At 39.8% G+C, this 19,590-nt stretch overlaps 1 protein-coding gene across 1 annotated transcript in view; it reads left to right on the forward strand.

Annotated features, from left to right (window-relative positions):
- Window positions 1–728: 728 nt before the first annotated feature.
- Window positions 729–19,590, forward strand: part of VSTM2A (V-set and transmembrane domain containing 2A) — a gene marked incomplete at both ends in the record, with an annotated part of 47,458 nt that continues 28,596 nt past the window's right edge. Inside the window, 3 exons of the mRNA XM_083377177.1 lie at window positions 729–804; window positions 2,881–3,047; window positions 5,097–5,147. Of these exons, the coding sequence (XP_083233303.1) occupies window positions 729–804; window positions 2,881–3,047; window positions 5,097–5,147 (294 nt within the window). The remainder of the gene's footprint in view (window positions 805–2,880; window positions 3,048–5,096; window positions 5,148–19,590) is intronic.

Here is a 19,590-nt window from a genome sequence, read left to right on the forward strand (position 1 = left end):
TTTGGCTCTTTAATTATAGCCTCTTGGGAGTGCATGCAGAAAAAAGGGAGCGAGATGGAGGAATGGAAACAGAGTCATCAATGAAACTGCTGCATTGAACCCTCAGTCTAGGATGGGAGGGGTGCAGAAAATTCCCCCATCAATGTAATCAACATTTCTGTCCTCTGCAGTGATCCCCATTATATGCTTCCTTTTCATGCTTATTTCAGCACCATAGAAGCGAGGAGGGGGGAAAGAGACAGAGGCACAGAGACAGCGCTAGCGAGAAGCCAGCGTTAAAGGCGTCAGCACAGCTGTTCCAACAGACAGAGGCAAAGAAGGGGGAAAGTTGAAGTGCGATGAACAACGCCAGGCTCTCATCTCCCTCCCTATTTTTCCAAGCTGGCACTGTGTTTAGAGAGGGCACTCATCATGCAGTCTTTAGCAGCAGGGGCTGATAGAACTGCAAAGTCGCAGGAAAGGTGCTCTGAAGAATCTGCTTTCTAAGTCCAAGGAAGACTGGATCTGGACAGCTGGCATTGGAACAATTAGTCTCTCTCTCTGTTTAGCTGTCTGTCTCTGAAGCTGGCCTTCCCCTGTTCAGATTTTCAGGAGAACATTGGGAGTGTTACAATTGGGGCTCAGGTGTTCAATCCCATTGTAAAATTTCTTTGTGCTTCCTTTGGGATTGTGTGGCTCTCTCGCATTATCTTGATGTGATTTTCTGACCTCCCCCTTGCTTTGGAATCATGGGCATTTTTGGGGCTTATGTTGGATTCCATTTCTTCATAGTATTGTACATACAGCAAGGACTTTCTTCTCAAGGTAAGAGCCACCATTTGACAGGATTGGAATAGAGGGAATCTGGTAGACAAAAAAAGAGCATAGGGCCAGGAGTGGGCAATGAAGTAAGTGGTTGTTGTATTTCCCTGTTTAAATCTTATTTTAAATCTTATGTTTATCAGAAGTGAGTACAATATAAATATGTGCATTCAGTTTCCAGATACAAGTGTAGCATAACAATCATATAGATGAGGATGAAGGTTCATTACTTATAGATTCATCCTACACCCGAGCTACAGATATTCACCACTATTGTAATCTTATAGATATATTGCTGTTTATATCTGAGCAACACTTTCATTTAAAAAGAGGTTGTTGATTTGTTTTTTAAACATAGAGATTATATATGTAATTTTCTTTTCAATATTCAGAATCATGGAGTGTGTGGAAAAGAGAACGCTTTTCTGCTTTAAATAGCACAGTTTTTTTAGAATGTCACTCTCTCCACTCTCCCCTCCCTCTCTTCTGTTTTCCCCTATAATCCTATGTTTATGTTCTCAAACCTTGGTTTTTGTCTGTATTTCTGCAAAGACCACTCCGTTTGCTGGCCCCAAACTCACTGACAAAGGCACCATCTGCGTTACAAGTAGCCCCTGCTCTACAGAATCCATCCAGTTGTTTGAGACTTTAAAGGCTGCAGTGTAGATTTCAGCACCATGGAGAGAAATCGTATCAGGACGCTCCTCCAAATACTGTACAGACAATCAGAAATGCCATTAGCAATTTTTGGTTTATTTATTTGTTTAACTTTAGACATAGGTGGGGCCGGAGTGAGGGAATAAAAGTCAGCAGGAATATGATTACTTTTTTTTTTACTAGCACTGAGTTTCTATACTAGCGAATGATTGAGAGGGGGATAGTGTGGGAGATTTTCTTTTCAAAGAAAAGAGAGAGAGAGAGAGAGAGAGAGAGAGAGAGAGAGAGAGAGAGAGAGAGAGAGAGAGAGATCCCTGAGATCCCTGTGGCTGTTTGCAATCTTAAAAAGTGAAGAGCAATCAAGTATTTTCTCCAATTACACAGCAATGAGCCACAGGATATAATCAAGCACATACAGTATGTGTGTGATATTATGGAAGACTTTTCAGCATGTCCACTGTGACTCTGTAATATCATAGAACTAGTGGTCAAACTGGTGCTTACTGTCTGAAAACTGAAGGAAAGATGTGATGATGGCTTAATTGAGCAGATTACTTTCCAAATGTTCCTGTGGGGATATAAAGGGCATATGGCAATTTTTCTCTCAAATATGTATTAAGAAACATGTTCTTTATTTTGTGTTTTTCAAAGAGATAGCTGGGACTGAACTAATAAAGCAAAGTATTTTGAGTGTTTTAATCTTCTGAACTAAAATATTATCTATTTTTTATTTAGTGTGGTATTTCAAACAAAATTAAGAATGACATTAAGTAGGATCTAACCACAGGAAGTTTTATAAGAAATGCCATAACACGCTTTTCAAATCTTGTTTTTAAAAACAGAAAAAAGAAGCATACTATTCTGATAATTACTTAATACCTAATAAGTAAATATACAAACAAGAAACATTCAGATTGTTTGATATATTTCACTAATCGCTAAGGAAAATTATTGAAATACTGCCTTCCATACAATATTTGCACTTTATTATATTTGATTGTGCAAATATTTCTATAGTTAGTTTTTCCATTTGCCCATGGACAGAAGTGGTTCTTAAACAAATATGGAAGAAAAATAAAAGTGATTATTAATACTTCAAAGGAGGACATAGAACAGAAAAGACATGAACATTAGTACAAGAAGAAAGAAAATGGGGAAGGAGAGTACTGCAATCCTAAGTTGGGTTTAAGTCTTAGTTGGGTTTAAGTCTTATTTCAATCAACTAATCAGGTAAATGCAAAATCTTCTGCATGATCACTTATACAGTAGATATGATCTGGTGAATGCAGTGCAATTTATTCCCATGTGCATCTGTATAAGGTCATATTCCAAAGAAAGGAAATCAAGGAAAAGAATAGAGGGGGTGAGTAAAGACAGAAAATGAGAAAAAGAATCCTAATGAGATCTGCTTTTCTTTTCCAGCCAAATTTACTGAATTCCCTCAGAATGTCACAGCTACTGAGGGGCAGAATGTGGAGATGTCTTGTGCATTCCAGAGTGGCTCTGCCTCAGTGTACCTGGAAATCCAGTGGTGGTTTCTGAGGGCAACTGAGGACCAAGAAGCTGGAGCTGAGTTGACGGACACTCAGGTACCAGCTCACAACCTAAGCACTCCATAAGCAGCTAAAAATAGATTCGGGGAACAGATCTGGTTTTCCCCAAAAATGCAATATACTCACTTACCAGGAGAAGTAAAAAAAAATCACTGAGCAAGAGATAATACCAAGGAATAGAACCCTGGCTTTTTATTTCATTGTTAACAGGTTTTGAAAGATCTCTTATTCCTAGGCATGAGTAAAAGATATACACTCTTAAGGAGTGTAAATTTGATCAATGCAAAGCATATAATTTTATAATGAACTTAATAGATTTCATATGAGTTTTATTCTTTATGTTGAGACAGAATGGAAAATACATGTTTGCATCTTTCAGATTCTGTCTACTCATCTCTGCATTGTCTTTGTTATATGCAGACAGTTTCAGAATTCATTAATATTATCGAGGCAAGAGATATCTAAACAAATTATCTAGCTAACTATAGCAATGAGGAATGGCTTTTGCTATCAGTAGTGAGTTGAACATGATTTTCTTCCTCAAAAAACCCCATGATTTTTAGATAAATTTTACTAATATTCAAAGGAGGACATAGAACAGAAGTTTCTTGGGTCAGTGAAGTGAAACGTCTTCAAAGAAAAACAAAGAAAGTCTAGTTGCCTTTTGAAAAAGCTTTGAGACAACCATGATCTGGATGACTGAGAATCACTACAGACATTTAACTATTTGTTACCATCCTCTTATATTAAAATTTTAGTCTATAATTAATGATGGTCAGTCCATTCAAGCATGTTCTATATTATTCCATAATTTTTTTATACAGGATATTAACTGGACTTTTAAAATATTCCTGTGGATTCCAGATTAGATCCAGAGTATATTAGATCCTTTCAAGCTATTTCCAGACCAATCTGTCTAGTCTCAGGATTCAAGATTTTTTTTAATTTTAAATGGTAATGGTGGGGAATAGATTGAGATTGTGGTTTGTTTTATATTGTGATAAACTGAAATAATGTCTACACTGAATACTTACTATTACTTATTCATTAATCAGCAATGTGCAGAATCAGTTCTGTGTCTCATGTGCTCACTGATAAATTCACAATGCAATAAACTTATTTTCTCTTCTCTCTGAATTGTTCATAAAAGTACCTCCAGGGGAGATAACCATATCGGCTCCCAGCATGTGCCTGATTATTATAGACAGTGCTTGCCAGATCACTCTTTGGATCTATCTCGAGAGAGAGAAATCTTTGCCAGTATTCAGAGTTTCTGTTTTGCTTTGTTTTATTACCTAATCTGGAAATCTAGTTTAAAAAATATTGGTAAACTAGACTGGTTACAATAATAGCTCTGAAAAAAATGAAAGAACCTTCATGAGGACATAAATTAAGCTACTGCAGATGAAAGCCTCTTCAATGAAGCTTATGGACTATGATGTCTTGTGGTGATCCAGTGTGACTTAATTAACAAGTGTTGTTATTTAAGAGAATATGGACTTGAATTACTGTTAGACCCTGGGATAAGGTAAGGACATTCTTTGAAGCAACATTATTCATATGAGTAGATACGCTAATGTCCATAGTAGTCAACCAGATGGCTCTGGGGTGAAACACACTTTCCTGTTATTTGTCAATTGCCATCAGACTTTTAATAGTAGATTACCTCTACTTTGCTGTAACTATTAGAGAGATTCCCTAACTATGAATTTGGCAAACACATACTTAATAATGCTTAAGGTAAGACAATGTGTCTGACCTATTTCCTGCAGACACATATATGTTATACTGAACCACAGCAGATTCTCATAATGATCTCATATGTATACTATACAGTCACTTAGTGGCCCATATATCTAATTACGGTATATAAGCAATGACTCAGTCTTGCAATAAGTACCAATCAGCAGAATTCTAGCACATTTGAAAGCCTGTAAATACCTCAATTGTTAGAGATTCTTGCTTTACAATCTTAATGTAGATTGCAAATTGGAGTGATTTGAAATGAGAAGTGATGGAATTTCATTTTTACATATGAAACTTCTTGCCTTCAGTATGTAAAAACAGTTATTCATTCCCCAACAGGTGGAGCTATTACCAGAGAGAGACTTGGATAATGATGGAACAAAGATAAGTGTAAGTCTATGACAAAATATAGAGCATTTTATTTTATTTTAAAGGACTTTCCACTTGCTTTGTTCTCTTTAATTATCAACCATACCAAAACCCATCAGCCTTGCACTGATAAATGCCATTTCCCATGCTTTTCCATATCTTTCCCATGCCTTTGGGATAAAAAACACAGAAGCTGTAGATAAATAAACTGCATTTTCTGAAAAAAGACACTGTGTCTCATAACTGTCTTCTTCAGGAATTAATACATTCAAGTGGACATATTGGCAATAAAGTTGTCACTGCTATCCTCCTAAATGGAAATTTTGAAAGTGCCTTCTTAGCTGTAGCATCTAAAGGAATGCCAAGGAATACACCAGCAGTTTCCATAAGAAACTGATCAAAGTATCTCAAGGAATTCTACATATTTCTGGATCCATAGGCAACAGTGATGCAGTTTCTTAGTCAATCTATGTTGAGCATGTTTTTTATCAACCCTGAAGATTTTCCTGACTGGTAAAGGAGCACTCCATCATTATATTGCTTGTATAGAGATTTTGCAGCAGGTGCACCTATTTGAAGTAAATTATTTGTATTGTATGACATGCCAGTAACAGAGCTGTCTTCAGACCCTGTTTTTGAGGTGTTCTCCATTTTAATTTAATTTAATTTTTTTGATGAGAAGGAATTAATTCTGTGAGCATTCATTTGAAAGATGTTTGAGAGAATATATAAATGCTACATGGGCCGTTGGTTTCATCTCTGGGCTTGGTACATAAATATCCAAGTGACAACAAAATAATGTTTTACAGTCTTTTCAGAATTAGGTAGCCTCTAAATCTCGTAAGTAAGTAATTAAGTAAAGTAAAGTAAATAACTAAGTAAATGTCCATTGATACCATGGACAAGATTCTTAGAATAATATTTTTAAGTCAAGCCAAAACAATTTTAATAAGATGGGTTAATATTTCTCAAGAAGCTCATATGTTTTTTGTTGGGAAACATAGCCTGCAAGAATTGCAATAAACAAGTAAGATTGCTATAGTAGAAGGAATATTTATCTCGGGGGGCATAGGGCAGGATCAAGTGAAGGGCAGGCTATGCTACGGGAGCCAGACGGCAGGCTATTACAGGGGAAGATGCCCCCCAATGCTTAATATAAATGGTATGTTCCAGACCCCTGAACTCATCCCTATTCTCTTGACAGCACACCCCCCAGAGACCTTGGGGTCCAGCTACTGCTGCTGAATGCCAGGTTGTTCAATAATAAAGCTCCTCTTGTTCAAGATCTCATTGAAGAGGAGTAAGCTGACTGGGCATGCATTGCTGAAACCTGGCTGATCCTGGAAGGTGGTTTGCCCTGTTGGGAAAGTGTCCAGGTTTGGCAAAAGGCAAGACCACAAGGCAGGGGAGGTTGGGTGGCAGTAGTTATCAGAGAGTCTTTTTTGTTGTTGTTGTTGACTTTCAGGGGCCTTGCTTCACAAATCTCTGGTTGTGAGACTCTGTTCTTGAAGTTGAGCTCACAGGATCAGGTGGGATTCTTGCAAGTATACCAGCCTCTCTGCTGTGCAGCAACCTTTCTGCCTGAGCTGCTGGGACTCATGGTGGAGTTCTCTAAGCTTATGGTTCTGGGGGACTTCAATCTGCACTGAAGAAGCCCAGGAATTCATGGCAGCCTTGGGCCTATCTCAGATTATAACTGGCCTGACTCAGGATAATGGTCAGTGGATCAGTGGACTTGATCTTTTTGCTGGAACAATGGCAATATGACCTGGTGGAGGATGTATGATTATCCCCCCCTTGTCATGGTGTCCTTGAGTCCTTGAAGCTATAGCATTCTGCCCCCCCTCCACAGGGAGACTGGACCCACTTGGATCGTCCACCCCTAGTGACTGATAGACCCAGTTCCAGAGGGAACTGGAGGATATCACGGAGGCGTTGCTGCATGGTTCTGTTGAAGCTGTGGTGGCAGCCTGGAATTTAAGGGTGGCCATTTCTTTGGACAAGATTGTGCCCATGCAGCCTCTCCTGACTCATCATTCCAGACCCTTCCCATGGTTTACAGAGAAGCTACAGATTCTGAAAAGGACCAAAAGATTCCTAGAGTGCCGCTGGAGAAAGATAAGGGATGACTCCAACAGGACACGACTTAGAGCACCTATTAAGGGCTACCTCGTGACAGTAAGAGTGGTGAAACAGCAGCATTTCCCTGATCTTATTGCATCCTCAGGGTGCTGTCCAGAAGCCCTGTTTTGGGTTGCCCATTGCCTATTAGATCAGGGGGGCTTGGGTGAACTTTTGCAGAGTCAGGCAGAGGAGTTTGTCCAGCAAAGTTGGACCTTATCCATGGAAATAATCCTTGTGAGATGCCCAGAGAGAGATCTTGCCTGTTATCTGGGAATGGTTTGATCCGGTTGGTCCTGATGAAGAAGATAGGGCTCCTCTGTCAGTGCTGTCAGTGCCACCATTTTTTAGTTAGATCCTTGTCCTTCCTGGATGGTGAAAGCCTCCAAGATGGTGACTAGTGGATGGATCCAGACAGTGATTAATATATCACTAGAGAAGGGGACATTTCTGGATGCTTTTAAGCAAGCCCTGGTTCCCCCTCTCCTTAAAAAAACCAGAACTGGATCCAACCTGGCTGGACAATTTTCATCCAGTTTCCAACCTCCCATTCTTAGGAAGGTTGTGGAAAAGGTGGTGGCCTGGCAGCTGCAAAAGATTCTGGATGGAATGGATTATCTAGACCTCTTTCAGTCAGGATTTGGACCAGGTTATGGGATGGAAATTACATCATGCTTGTCAATGATCTCTGATGAGAGTGAATGGTGATAATGTCAGGCTGGCTGCAGGGGATGGGGATGGGTGGTACAGTTTGCACTGGTTTGGGTCCTTTCTCTGTGGCAGGTCCAATCAGTATTGATAAGAAGAGGTACAGTTGTCGGCTGCTATTCTGTTGTGTATCACAGGGCTCTGTACTATCTCCACTCCTTTTTAACATCTATATGAAACCGCTGGGTGAGATAATCCGTCATCATGGGTTGAGGTATATATTGTGTGCTAATGAAACCCAATTCTATATTTCCACTCTTAGTGTCCCATGTGATGCTGTGATAACCTTTTAGCAGTGCCTGGAGTCTGTGGGGGCCTGGATGGGGGATAACAGGCTGAATTTGTCTCTAATATTAAATAAAATTTTGTGCAAATATTTGCTCTACTCACATCATACAAATTGATCAGAAAATGTTTACATAATTAAAGACATTAGATATGGGCATATTTTTTGAGAAATGTTTCATGAAACTTCAATATAAAACAAAAGCTGCATGTGTTGTACTGAACTTTAGCCATTCACACATATAATCATAACATTCCTGTCTCTTGGGCACTGTAAATTACTCAGTTAATCTCAGTTAAGGCTGAGATAGTTGGAAAGGTATTCAGGCTCAAATACTTCCAGACATGTTGTGCCTATATTGGCATGAGTTTATCATTCTTATTTGACATGAAAAACCTATGAAAAGCACATATTTAAAACTGAATAGTAAATAGTTGACTGAAAAAAGTCAGCCAGTGTTTTAGACTTTAAAAGAGCTGACTTCAACAAACAAAACCAAAAGTCCTCAATGGAATTACATCTACATGGAGGGAAGCATATAATGGGATACTTCAAGGTTCTGTCTTGGGCCCAGTGCTCTTCAACATCTTCATAAATAATCTAGATGAGGGAATAGAAAGAGAGCTCATCAAATTTGCAGCGAAACCAAACTGGGATGAATTGCAAGCACCTTGGAAGTTTGACTGCACTTAGTCAAGAAAAAGCAAATGCATGTACAGTATAGATGCTACTTCACTCAATAGTAGTAACTGTGACAGGGATCTAGGTATCCTAGTGGACCACCACTTAAATAGGAGTCAGTAGTGTGCCGCACCTGCCAAAAAAGCCAATATAGTCCTCAACGGAGGAATAGCATCAAAATCATGAGAAGTGATGGTACCACTTTATACTTTAACGCAAGGGTCCCCAATCCCTGGTTCATGGACCAGTACCTGGCTGTGGCATGCTAACAACCAGTCCACACAAACAAGCAAAGCCCCATCCATGGGATGCAGGCAGCACACAAAACCACAAACTCTCCAATCTGTGGAAAAAGCTTTCTCCTTGGAACCAGTCCCTACTGCCCAAAAGGTTGGGGACCTCTGCTTTAACAAACTTCCATCCACTGCTTTTTTACCTGCCCTCAGGTACTTTGGAAAATAAGTCTATCCCATCTTCTCTGTGGCAGCCCCTCAAATACCAGCTATCATGTCAACCCTAATCCTTTTTTTTGCACTAAACATAACTAGTTTCCTTATCTGCTCATCATACAGTTTAGCCTACAAACCCTTATCAACTTTGTTGCTCTTCTCTGCACTCTTTCCAGGGTCTCAGCATCTTTTTCTGAATAGTGATGAACAGAACTGGACGCAGTATTCCAAGTGCAGTGTTGTACAATGAACAGCTAAGGTAGCCAAACAAAGAGAAAGATTAGGAATGACATGATAGCTGTCTTCTAGTTCTTCAGGGGCTGTCACAGAGAAAAGGGGATTGACATTCTCCAACATATCTGGACAAGAGGCTACAGGTGAAAGCTCAAAGAAATCCAATCTGGAACTAAGGAGAAATTTCACTACAATGAGATCAATTAATCAGTGGAACAGCTTACCTCCCAGAATTATAGCTACTCCATCGCTGGAGGTTTTCATGAAAAGATTGGACAGCCATTTGTCCAGGATAGTATAAGGTCTTCTGGCTTGGGCAGGGATTGGATTAGATAGAAGACTTCCAAGGTCCCTTCCAGCCCTGGAATCTGCAATCCTATTACTCTGATATGGAAAATTTAAAAAAAACTAGAGTTGTCAGGACCTACTTCACCCACATCTTAAGAAAGCGGAACTCTTGGAGACAGTTTTTTCCAAGCAGGAACTTTTACTAAGAAATAGGAGATAGCAGGCATAATAGACAGGATCTGAGGGATACCCTTACAGATTGATATTTTTAAAATGCCCCCAAGCAAACCCCACCCCACAGTTCATTTGGCCAGTTCAAGATCAGCCAATCTCCAGGTGGCAAGTCCATCATGGGAAAAGAAAGATAACATTAGTCCAGTTCTGTTTGCAGCATTATCATTTCCACCACTCTTCACACCTCTTCAGAGAAACAAACCAGATCCCAGAGGGCTGCACTAAGAAGCCACCCCCTTTTCTAGTTGCTCGGTAAGTTCAGAGAGAATGCCTAGTATAGAAAGCAATTGGTTACATTGTAATGGACAGCAGACAGGCGAATGAACAAAAGGTTACGTTTAATGGAGGAAGTGAAAGCAATAAAGCCCCTTGCCTGTTCCCTTCTTGCCTGGGAATATGGCAGAATCCAGGAGAAGGTGAGATTTGATTTTAGCTCAGAGGAGATAGTTAGAAATGAAATATAAATGGATTCTGACAAGAGTACAATTATATATTAGTTATATTTTCTGAAAATACGATCTATCAAAGACATGCAAACTTTTAGTTATGCTTGCAGCATTATTTTCTTTTGTATAACATCAGGCAAAGACAATTTTAAAATACCCCATCTCTGAATTTGACTATGCCATTCTCTAATTATAAAATGAAGTGCATTTTGATGTTTTGAGAGGATAAAAGGAGTAAAAGTATCTGGAAAGAATTTGAGCCCAGAGTCCTCAGGTGGTTGGCATAATCACTTACTTATTAGACCCATCTTCTTTCTGGTTGGTCACACTCTCCTGGGTTGTGGATAAGTCCATCCTGGTGAATTGATCCTTTTAAAAAAAACAAATTTTATTGGTTTTCCAGTTTTACATTTAAGTATTTGGAAAACAGCTTGGTGATTGGGTAGTCAATAGTTCAATAACAAAATCTTTAGTGCATATCTCAGGTTACATCATCAAAAATTCCTTCTCTATTTCCCTTAACATTTACTATATCATATTTAAGCTAGTAAATTTTTAATTATAACATGTTCAGTTAAAACATTTATCAATATTTTTTTACTTATACATATCCATATCCTGTTTTTAAATTTTACCTAATTTTCAATTTTTAATTACAGTATTCCAATTTAACCTTTAATATCCATAGTATTTAAGTTTCAGGTAACCCAAATTTCCTTTATTTCACTACATAAAAAATAATCATATCTAAAATACATATAAAAAGGTAAAGGTAAAGGTTCCCCCGCACACGAGTGCTAGTCGTTTCCAACTCTAGGGGGCGGTGCTCATCTCCGTTTCAAAGCCGAAGAGCCAGCGCTTGTCCGAGGACGTCTCCGTGGTCATGTGGCCAGCATGACTAGACGCCAAAGGCGCACGGAACACTGTTACCTTCCCACCAGAGTGGTCCCTATTTTTCTACTTGCATTTTTACGTGCTTTCGAACTTCTAGGTTGGCAGAAGCTGGGACGAGTAACAGGCGCTCATTCTGTTACGCGGCACTCGGGAACTGACCCGCCAAACTGCCAACCTTCTGATTGACAAGCTCAGCGTCCTAACCCACTGAGCCACCGCGTAATATATATATTACTTACTTAATTAAGTAATACATATATTACTTACTTAAATATATTCTTATTTTATTTCATAAACATTTTATTTTTCTCATCCTAGTACCTCACCACTTACTAATAAGGTATTCTTTATTGTCTCAAGTCCATCTTCTATATTATAATTCAAAGTTATGTCCTAATAGTTAATTTTTATTTCCCTTATAAATCTAAATCCTAAATATTAAGCCAATTAATCTCTTATTTTTTATCATTTTCCACCATATTTAAATCTATATTCAAATTTCCCTTCATCTCAAAATCTCCCTTTAGCCCATTAGTTGAGACTTTAGTCTCTTCTTATGCTGTAACCACTTGATTTAGCAAAAGGAACCTTTCACTTCAAAATTGAGTTGAGGGTCTTTTTTTTCCTAAATGCTCAGGTTGGGACAAGCTTGACACCAGGGTGACTTGTGTTTTATTATTATTGTGGGTCATCACACAGTCAGCCAGATATTCAGAGTGGATTTGACATTTTTATTCATTTATTGAGCTTCTTCCGAGGATTCATGAGAGGCAGATGTGGATGTTTGTTAGTGTTAAAAGTATCATTAAGAAAGTAAGCTATTCTGAACAAAGCTGCCTTTTGCAATTAATTGATTGATGGTGAATTTGTCAATGCCAATGATAGCAATAGCAAATATATACTGCTTCACAGTGCTTTACTGTCCCTTCTCTAAGTGATTTATAGAGTAAGCATATTGCCCCCAACAATCTGGGTCATCATTTTGCTGATCTTGGAAGAATTGGAAGTCTGAGTCAACCTTGAGCTGGTAAGATTTGAACTGCTGAACTGCTAGCAATCAGCAGTTAGCAGAATTAGCCTACAATACTACTTTCTAACCACTGCACCACCACGGCTTTCTGATCACCACCATGATGATCAAGTGGTACTCACATTGTTTTGAGATTGCACCCAAGGTACTAATTTTATTTTCTTTTGCCACAGTCATTCTATTTCTATTTGCAGGTCTTTGTATGCTGTTTTTTTGCCCAATTCTTTCTCTTCTAGTTTACTATCGCCAAGTACTGACATGTTCATTATACAGATGTTTGTTTTTCTTACCAACAATTGTTAAGTCTGGGCTGTTATGTGGCAGGTGGCTGAAGTCCCAGAGTATGTTAACTCATATTCTATTTCTTGCTCCATTTTATGGTCCCACCAGTCCTTGCTTGCAGATACTGTAAATGATATTTCTTGTAGCTCTTCCAATGCACTGTTGTTGCTATTTTGTCATGCCATTGTTTATAGTCAGTCTGTGTGGCCTTCTTGCAACAGCTGACTAACTAATCTGCTGTTTCTTCTTTGAAGAGGTGGCACTTGCTGTCTGTTGCTATTTTCTCAGTTCTGGCTTTGGATGCATTTGTTCTTAAGGCTTAGTCTTGTGAAGTCATAATAAGCCCCACAATCTCACTCCTCAACTTTTCTGCTCTGAGCCATTACCAGGTCTTATTATTTACCGGTTGAGCTCCAGATGGTTCCTGACCTTCGCTCCTTCCTCCGTGACCTAAAAACTTACTTATTTGAACAAGCTGGCCTGGTCTGATGGGTGTGGGGTATTTTAATATTAATTTTATTATTATTTTTTTATTGAAAAGTTTTACAATACATTTTTTTTAAAAGACAAAACCCCTCCCAACCCCCTCCCCTCTCCCCAACACCTCCCTCCCCTCCCCCTCCCCCCTCCCCGACTTCCCAGAGCTCAATACAGGGTATAAAAATACAAACAATCATAGTCTACCTTATGCAAACAACAATAAAATATTAAATCTATCGCACTTTAACTCTTATAAAATAACTACAAGCAATTTAAATATCACATCAATACTTATTCAAATGCTAGATGAAACTTTTTAGTCCCATATTTATTCTGGATATAATCAATCCATCTTCTCCACTCCACAATGTATCTCTGTTGCGACTGATCTTTCAAGTACGCTCTTTGCCATTTCCGCCAGATTGGAGACTTTTAAAATCCATTCTTCTATAGTCGGCAGTTCTTCCTTCTTCCAATATTACGCTACTAAAAGTCTCGCTGCCGTAATTAAGTTCAACATCAGCTTAGTGTCCACAACAGTAGTATCAGTAATAATGCCCAGTAAAAACAGTTGCGGACAAAACTTTATCCTTTTCTTGAATATCTTTTGCATGTTCCACCAAATTTTAATCCAAACAGCTTTAACCTTTTTACAGGTCCACCATATATGAAAATACGTTGCATCTTCACCGCCACACCTCCAACATTTGGGCTGGCAGTTCGGATACATACTTGTGAATTTTTTAGGATCTAAGTGCCACCTATAAAACATTTTATAAAAGTTCTCTCTTAAGTTTTGAGCCTGCGTAAGTTTTACATTTCTCACCCAAATCTTTTCCCAGGTATCCATTGTAATGACTTCTTGAAAATTCTGAGCCCACTTTATCATACAGTCTTTAACAAGTTCTGTCTCTGAATCAATTTCTATCAATGCAAGATATATCCTTTTAATATGTGCTTGACCTTGATCTCTAATTTGCTTTACCAGATTTTCATCAATCATTAAAAAAACCAATTTTCTGGTCTTCCCTCCACCTGGCCTGTAATTGCCCATACTGAAACCAAGTTTGTACAATCTTTTCTTCTCTTAAAATATTATATGGCTTTAATTGCCATACATTCCTTTCCAAACTTAAAATTTCCTTATATGTAGTCACATCATGTTTAAACCCAACATTTATATTTTCTATTGCGTGTTTCGGTATTGCCCATATAGGTATCTTATAATTTAACTTGTGTCTATACTTTTTCCAAACTCGCAACAGAGCATACCTTAAAATATGTATCTTGAACACATTATCCACCTTCTTATCATACAATAAGTATGCATGCCATCCAAATAACAAATCATGGCCCTCAAGATTTAGTAATCTCGCTTGTGTTAAATTAAACCAATCACTTATCGCTGACAAAGCAGCAGCTTCATAATATAATTTAAAATTAGGCATTTTAAGACCACCTCTCTCACGCATATCCTGCATAATCTTAAATTTAACTCGTGGCCTTTTCCCTGCCCAAACAAATTTATTAATACCTTTTTGCCATTCCTCCAAGTTTGAATCCTTTTTAAGTATAGGTATCATTGAAATAAAAATAAAAATTTTGGCAAAACATTCATTTTCACAGCTGCAATTCTTCCCAATAAAGATAATTGTAATTTTTTCCAACTATCTAATTCTTTTTGAACTTTTCCCCATAACTTTTCATAATTATTTTATATGACTTTACATTTGAGGGTGACAAATATATCCCCAAATATTTAACCCTTTTAACTATTTCAAATCCCGTTAGCTCTTCTAAGACAGCCTTTTGTGATACTGTCATATTCTTAGACAACATTTTAGTTTTTTGTGTATTAACCTTAAATCCAGAAACTTTCCCATATTGCTTTATAATCTCCATCAATTCTACAACTGAATAATCAGGCTGAGTCACTGTAACAACCAGATCGTCTGCAAACGCCCTCAATCTATAATCCTGGTCTCTAATTTGAATTCCCTTAATTTTGTCCGAACCCCGTATTTTAATCAATAATATCTCCAATGTTAAAACAAATAATAAGGGTGACAACGGGCACCCCTGCCTTGTACCCTCTTCAATGTTACATACTTCAGTCAAACTATTATTAAATATTATGCAGGCTGTTTGCTTTTGATATAATGCCCTGATTGGTTGTAAAAATTTATCCCCAAATTTCATTTTATCTAATAGTTTCAACAAAAATTGCCAATCCAATTGATCAAAGGCTTTTTCAGCATCCAAGAAGATCAACGCTGCAGGGTTGATTAATTTTTATTGTAATTGGGCTACATTATTTAATTCTTTCTTAACTTTTGTACATTGTATTTTTATTGTATTTATTGCCCTGTACACCACCCTGAGTCCTTCGGGAGAAGGGCGGTATAGAAATTAAATTATTATTATTATTAATTATTATTATTATTATATTGCCTGTTATTTTTTTAATGTATTGACCATGTAATGCTTTGTCTTCCCATGCCTCTTTTCTGTTCCTCATTTGGTCTTTCTTGTAGACCAGTTTGTTCTCTCCAGTACTCGGTAAGTCTTCCTGGTATATTAACTTCAGTACATCTTCTTCACTATCCTTCAGATATTCTTCTAATGCCCTTTTCTTCTTCAACTGTTTGATGTACTTACAATATTCCATGCTCACCCATTTTCCTTGGACAGTGGAGTCTGTCAACATTGTTTCAAGGATGAAGGGCATGATTCATTGTCATCATTTTTCCAGTCTTCCTATCCACAGCTTTTACTACCACTTAATTCCAGTCCACTATTCCAGCTGTGTATCTAATGACTAGAGTTGTCCAGGTGTTAATTGCTTTGATGATATTTCCTCTACTGGATTTGGACTTTAAGATCTTCACTCTCTTGATGTATTCACTTCTAACCTTTTTCTTGACTTCAGTGTGGTCGATGTTGTCAGCTCAAAGGATGCCCAGTATTTATAGTGATCGTCTTCATACAGACTTTTGATGTTATTTCCATAGGGTGTCTTGATTTCTTCAGTTTGCACTATTTTTCCCCATTTGATGATGTACAGTATATTTGTCCAGTTCAAATTCCATTACAACATCTTGTCCGTATATGGACAGCAATGAGTAGTGATTCTATTTCAGATGGTGTTTTCCCAGCCATGTAAAGGAGATGGGATAGTCTGGCAGATGTTTTTAATGTTAGACAGCCATGGCTTATGTTATTCGGTATTGTTGAGAGAGGAATGAGTGCAATGATGAACAGTAGTGGTGAAAGTAAGTCTCCTTGGAAGATTCCTGTCTTGATATTAACCTATCCCGATCTAGCAACCATCTTTGCACAAAGCTTCTGATGTTTCTGCTGATTCCTATTATTCCTAGGCACTTGATTATCCAATCATGTGGCAAAGAGTTAAATACCTTTTTGTAGACAATCTATACTATATTCAAGTTCGTCTTCCTTCTCTTGCAATTTATCCAAAATATCTTGTCAATTGGGAGTTGTTTTTTTATTCTTCTGGTATTTGGGTGATTTCCCTTCTGCTCAGGTGGAAAGTGTTTTCAAACTGTTGCTGTTGGACTGCATTGGCTAGCATATCAGTTAGCAATTTGAAAGTTGTAGGTAAGTAGGTAATTGTCTTGCAGTTGTCTAGCACTGCCCACTGGATCTTTCATTATCCAGTAGGTTTTGCCAAATGTTAGCCAAGCTTCAATTTCACCTCTTTGCTGTATGTCGTTAAACTGCCTGGCAACAAGTGGGTGTAGACTAATCAGATGTTTCAATCAAAATCCATGCAATTCATTTTTACCTGGTGCTGACCAATTCTTGATGATGATGTAATTCTAAATATTTAAATGCAATCAGACTTGCTCTTCATTTTTTCTTGGATAATATTGCAGGAATCTCTTCTGGCAGGTTAGCTCCCAGATACACCCCCTTCATTTCTCTGCCACTGTACCACCACTGTTGTTCTGCTTGTGCAATTCTCTATTTATTACCTCTGATATTTCTTCTTTCACTCCTCCCTTTCTTATGCATAGTGGATTCTGAGTGGGAAATGAGTTTTATTGAACATAAAAAGAAAAGTGGTAAAAAACCCCAAAATGATCCCCAATAGAGATATTTATTTGACTGTAATCCAATCTGTGTTTAAGTATTATCGTATTTTCCGGCGTATAAGACGACCCGGCGTATAAGACAACCCTCTACTTTTAAGAAGTTTTTCAAGGTTTTTTGTCTTATACGCCGGAAAATACTTACATGCCCTGCCCTCCCTGTCTGTCGCAGAGGAGGCGAAGGCCCGACTAGCCCCGCCGGCCCTCCCACTGCTCCCGCGCTTCTGCTGGCTCCCGAGATGCAGCGTTTCCCAGGCGGCAGGCAGCACCAGAGGGCAGCCGCCACCCGCCACGGCTGGCGCCTCTCCTGCTTTCCCCCCCCAGGCCTTGAACTTCTCCCATTCAGCGCAGGGCGGGGCAGCTCCGCCTGCAGCCTCTTTTTCATGTGCAGCTTCCCTCTCACCGTCGGCCGAGGCGCGCTCGGCCCAGGCTCCCGGTCCCTCTTCCCGACTGGCTTCCCGCCCTGCCCCTCATGGAGCTGGACTGGGCATGCAGCCTCTCGGTGTGGCTGCTTTTCCTGGGCAGCCTGGCGGTGTGGCTCCTGCGCTCGGACCTGTTGCTGAGCCGGCGGCTGCTGCTGCACGTGGGGCTGCTGCCCCTCAGTGCCGTGCTCACGGCAGCTGCCTGCTGGCTCGTCTCGGCCAGCACCGCCCAGCGGAAGTGCAGCGTCAGACGGGAGCAGGACTTCCACGCCGGCTCCCGTCCGACGCTCTTAGGGAAGAGCGAGCCGGCAGGGAAGTCCTGCAAACGCACGCGCACGCAGGACTTCCCTGCCGGCTCCACGCTCTTCGCTCTTGAGGCAGCTGCTGCCTCAAGAGGGAAGAGCAAGCCGGCAGGGAAGTCCTGCGTGCGTGCACGTGTGCAGGACTTCCCTGCCGGCTCCCGTCCGACGCGAGGGAAGAGCTAGCCGGCAGGGAAGTCCTGCAAACGCACGCGCACGCAGGACTTCCCTGCCGGCTCCACGCTCTTCGCTCTTGAGGCAGCTGCTGCCTCAAGAGGGAAGAGCGAGCCGGCTCTTCGCTCTTGAGGCAGCAGCTGCCTCAAGAGCGAAGAGCATCGGACGGGAGTTGGCAGGGCAGTCTTGCACACGCGCGCACTCCCCAGCTGCTAAGGAGCAGCCGGGGAGTGCGCGCGTGCGCAGGACTGCCCTGCCGGCTCCTGCCAGACGCCACCCACTGATTTTCCGGCGTATAAGGCGACTGGGCGTATAAGACGACCCCCCAACTTTTGAGAAGATTTTCAGGGGTTCAAATGTCGTCTTATACGCCGGAAAATACGTTACTGAAATTATTCTTAACCAGGTTAACAGAGCACCAAAATGATTTTAAGTAAAGGTAAAGGTTCCCCCGCACATGCGTGCTAGTCGTTTCCAACTCTAGGGGCTGGTGCTCATCTCCGTTTCAAAGCCGAAGAGCCAGCGCTTGTCCGAGGACGTCTCCATGGTCATGTGGCCGACATGACTAGACGCTAAAGGCGCACGGAATGCTGTTACCTTCCCACCGGAGTGGTCCCTATTTTTCTACTTGCATTTTTACGTGCTTTCGAACTGCTAGGTTGGCAGAAGAAAATGATTTTATTTTCCTTTAATAAATAGTCCCTCTTTAATTACATTTTTTTCAATTTTTCTTCTGAAACACATAATCAAAATCAGAATCACATCATTTCCAAAGGCTATTTGGTAACCCTTAATTCTTAGAGAAAATGTGTGGAAGACAAATTTGACCTCAGCAACAATATCTACCAGTCTTCCCCAAGTTCATCACTTCTCAATTTTTCAAAAGTAGAACTGAAAGAGACTGTTCAGTTAACATTGATCTTACAATGATCCAGCAGTGAAATGGAATTCTAAGCTTCCTCAATTCAATTTCTTCAATTTAAAGAAAAATGACACAATAAAACATAGTATATCACTATTCTGTATTTTTGAAATTTAAGTTCAGGAGAGATGAATGTTGTGAGAAGTAAAGCTTCACACAGGCAGGTTGAGAAAGTGGATTGCAATGAGATAAGGGGTGTCTGGGCAAGTATGTACCATGTTTCCCCGAAAATAAGACCAGGTCTTATTTTTCTGGCCTCCAAAAGAGGCACCAGGTCTTATTTTGGGGGGGGGGTGTCTTTTCCACTCACTTCGCCATGCTGGCACTGACAGCCCCACCCAGCCAACCCATTTCTGCAGCCGAAGGAGCAGCTTAATTCTGCAGCTGAGAATGGAGCTTGGG

Source organism: Vipera ursinii, assembly GCF_947247035.1.
Source record: "Vipera ursinii genome assembly, chromosome: Z".
Classification (NCBI taxonomy): Eukaryota; Metazoa; Chordata; class Lepidosauria; order Squamata; family Viperidae; genus Vipera; species Vipera ursinii.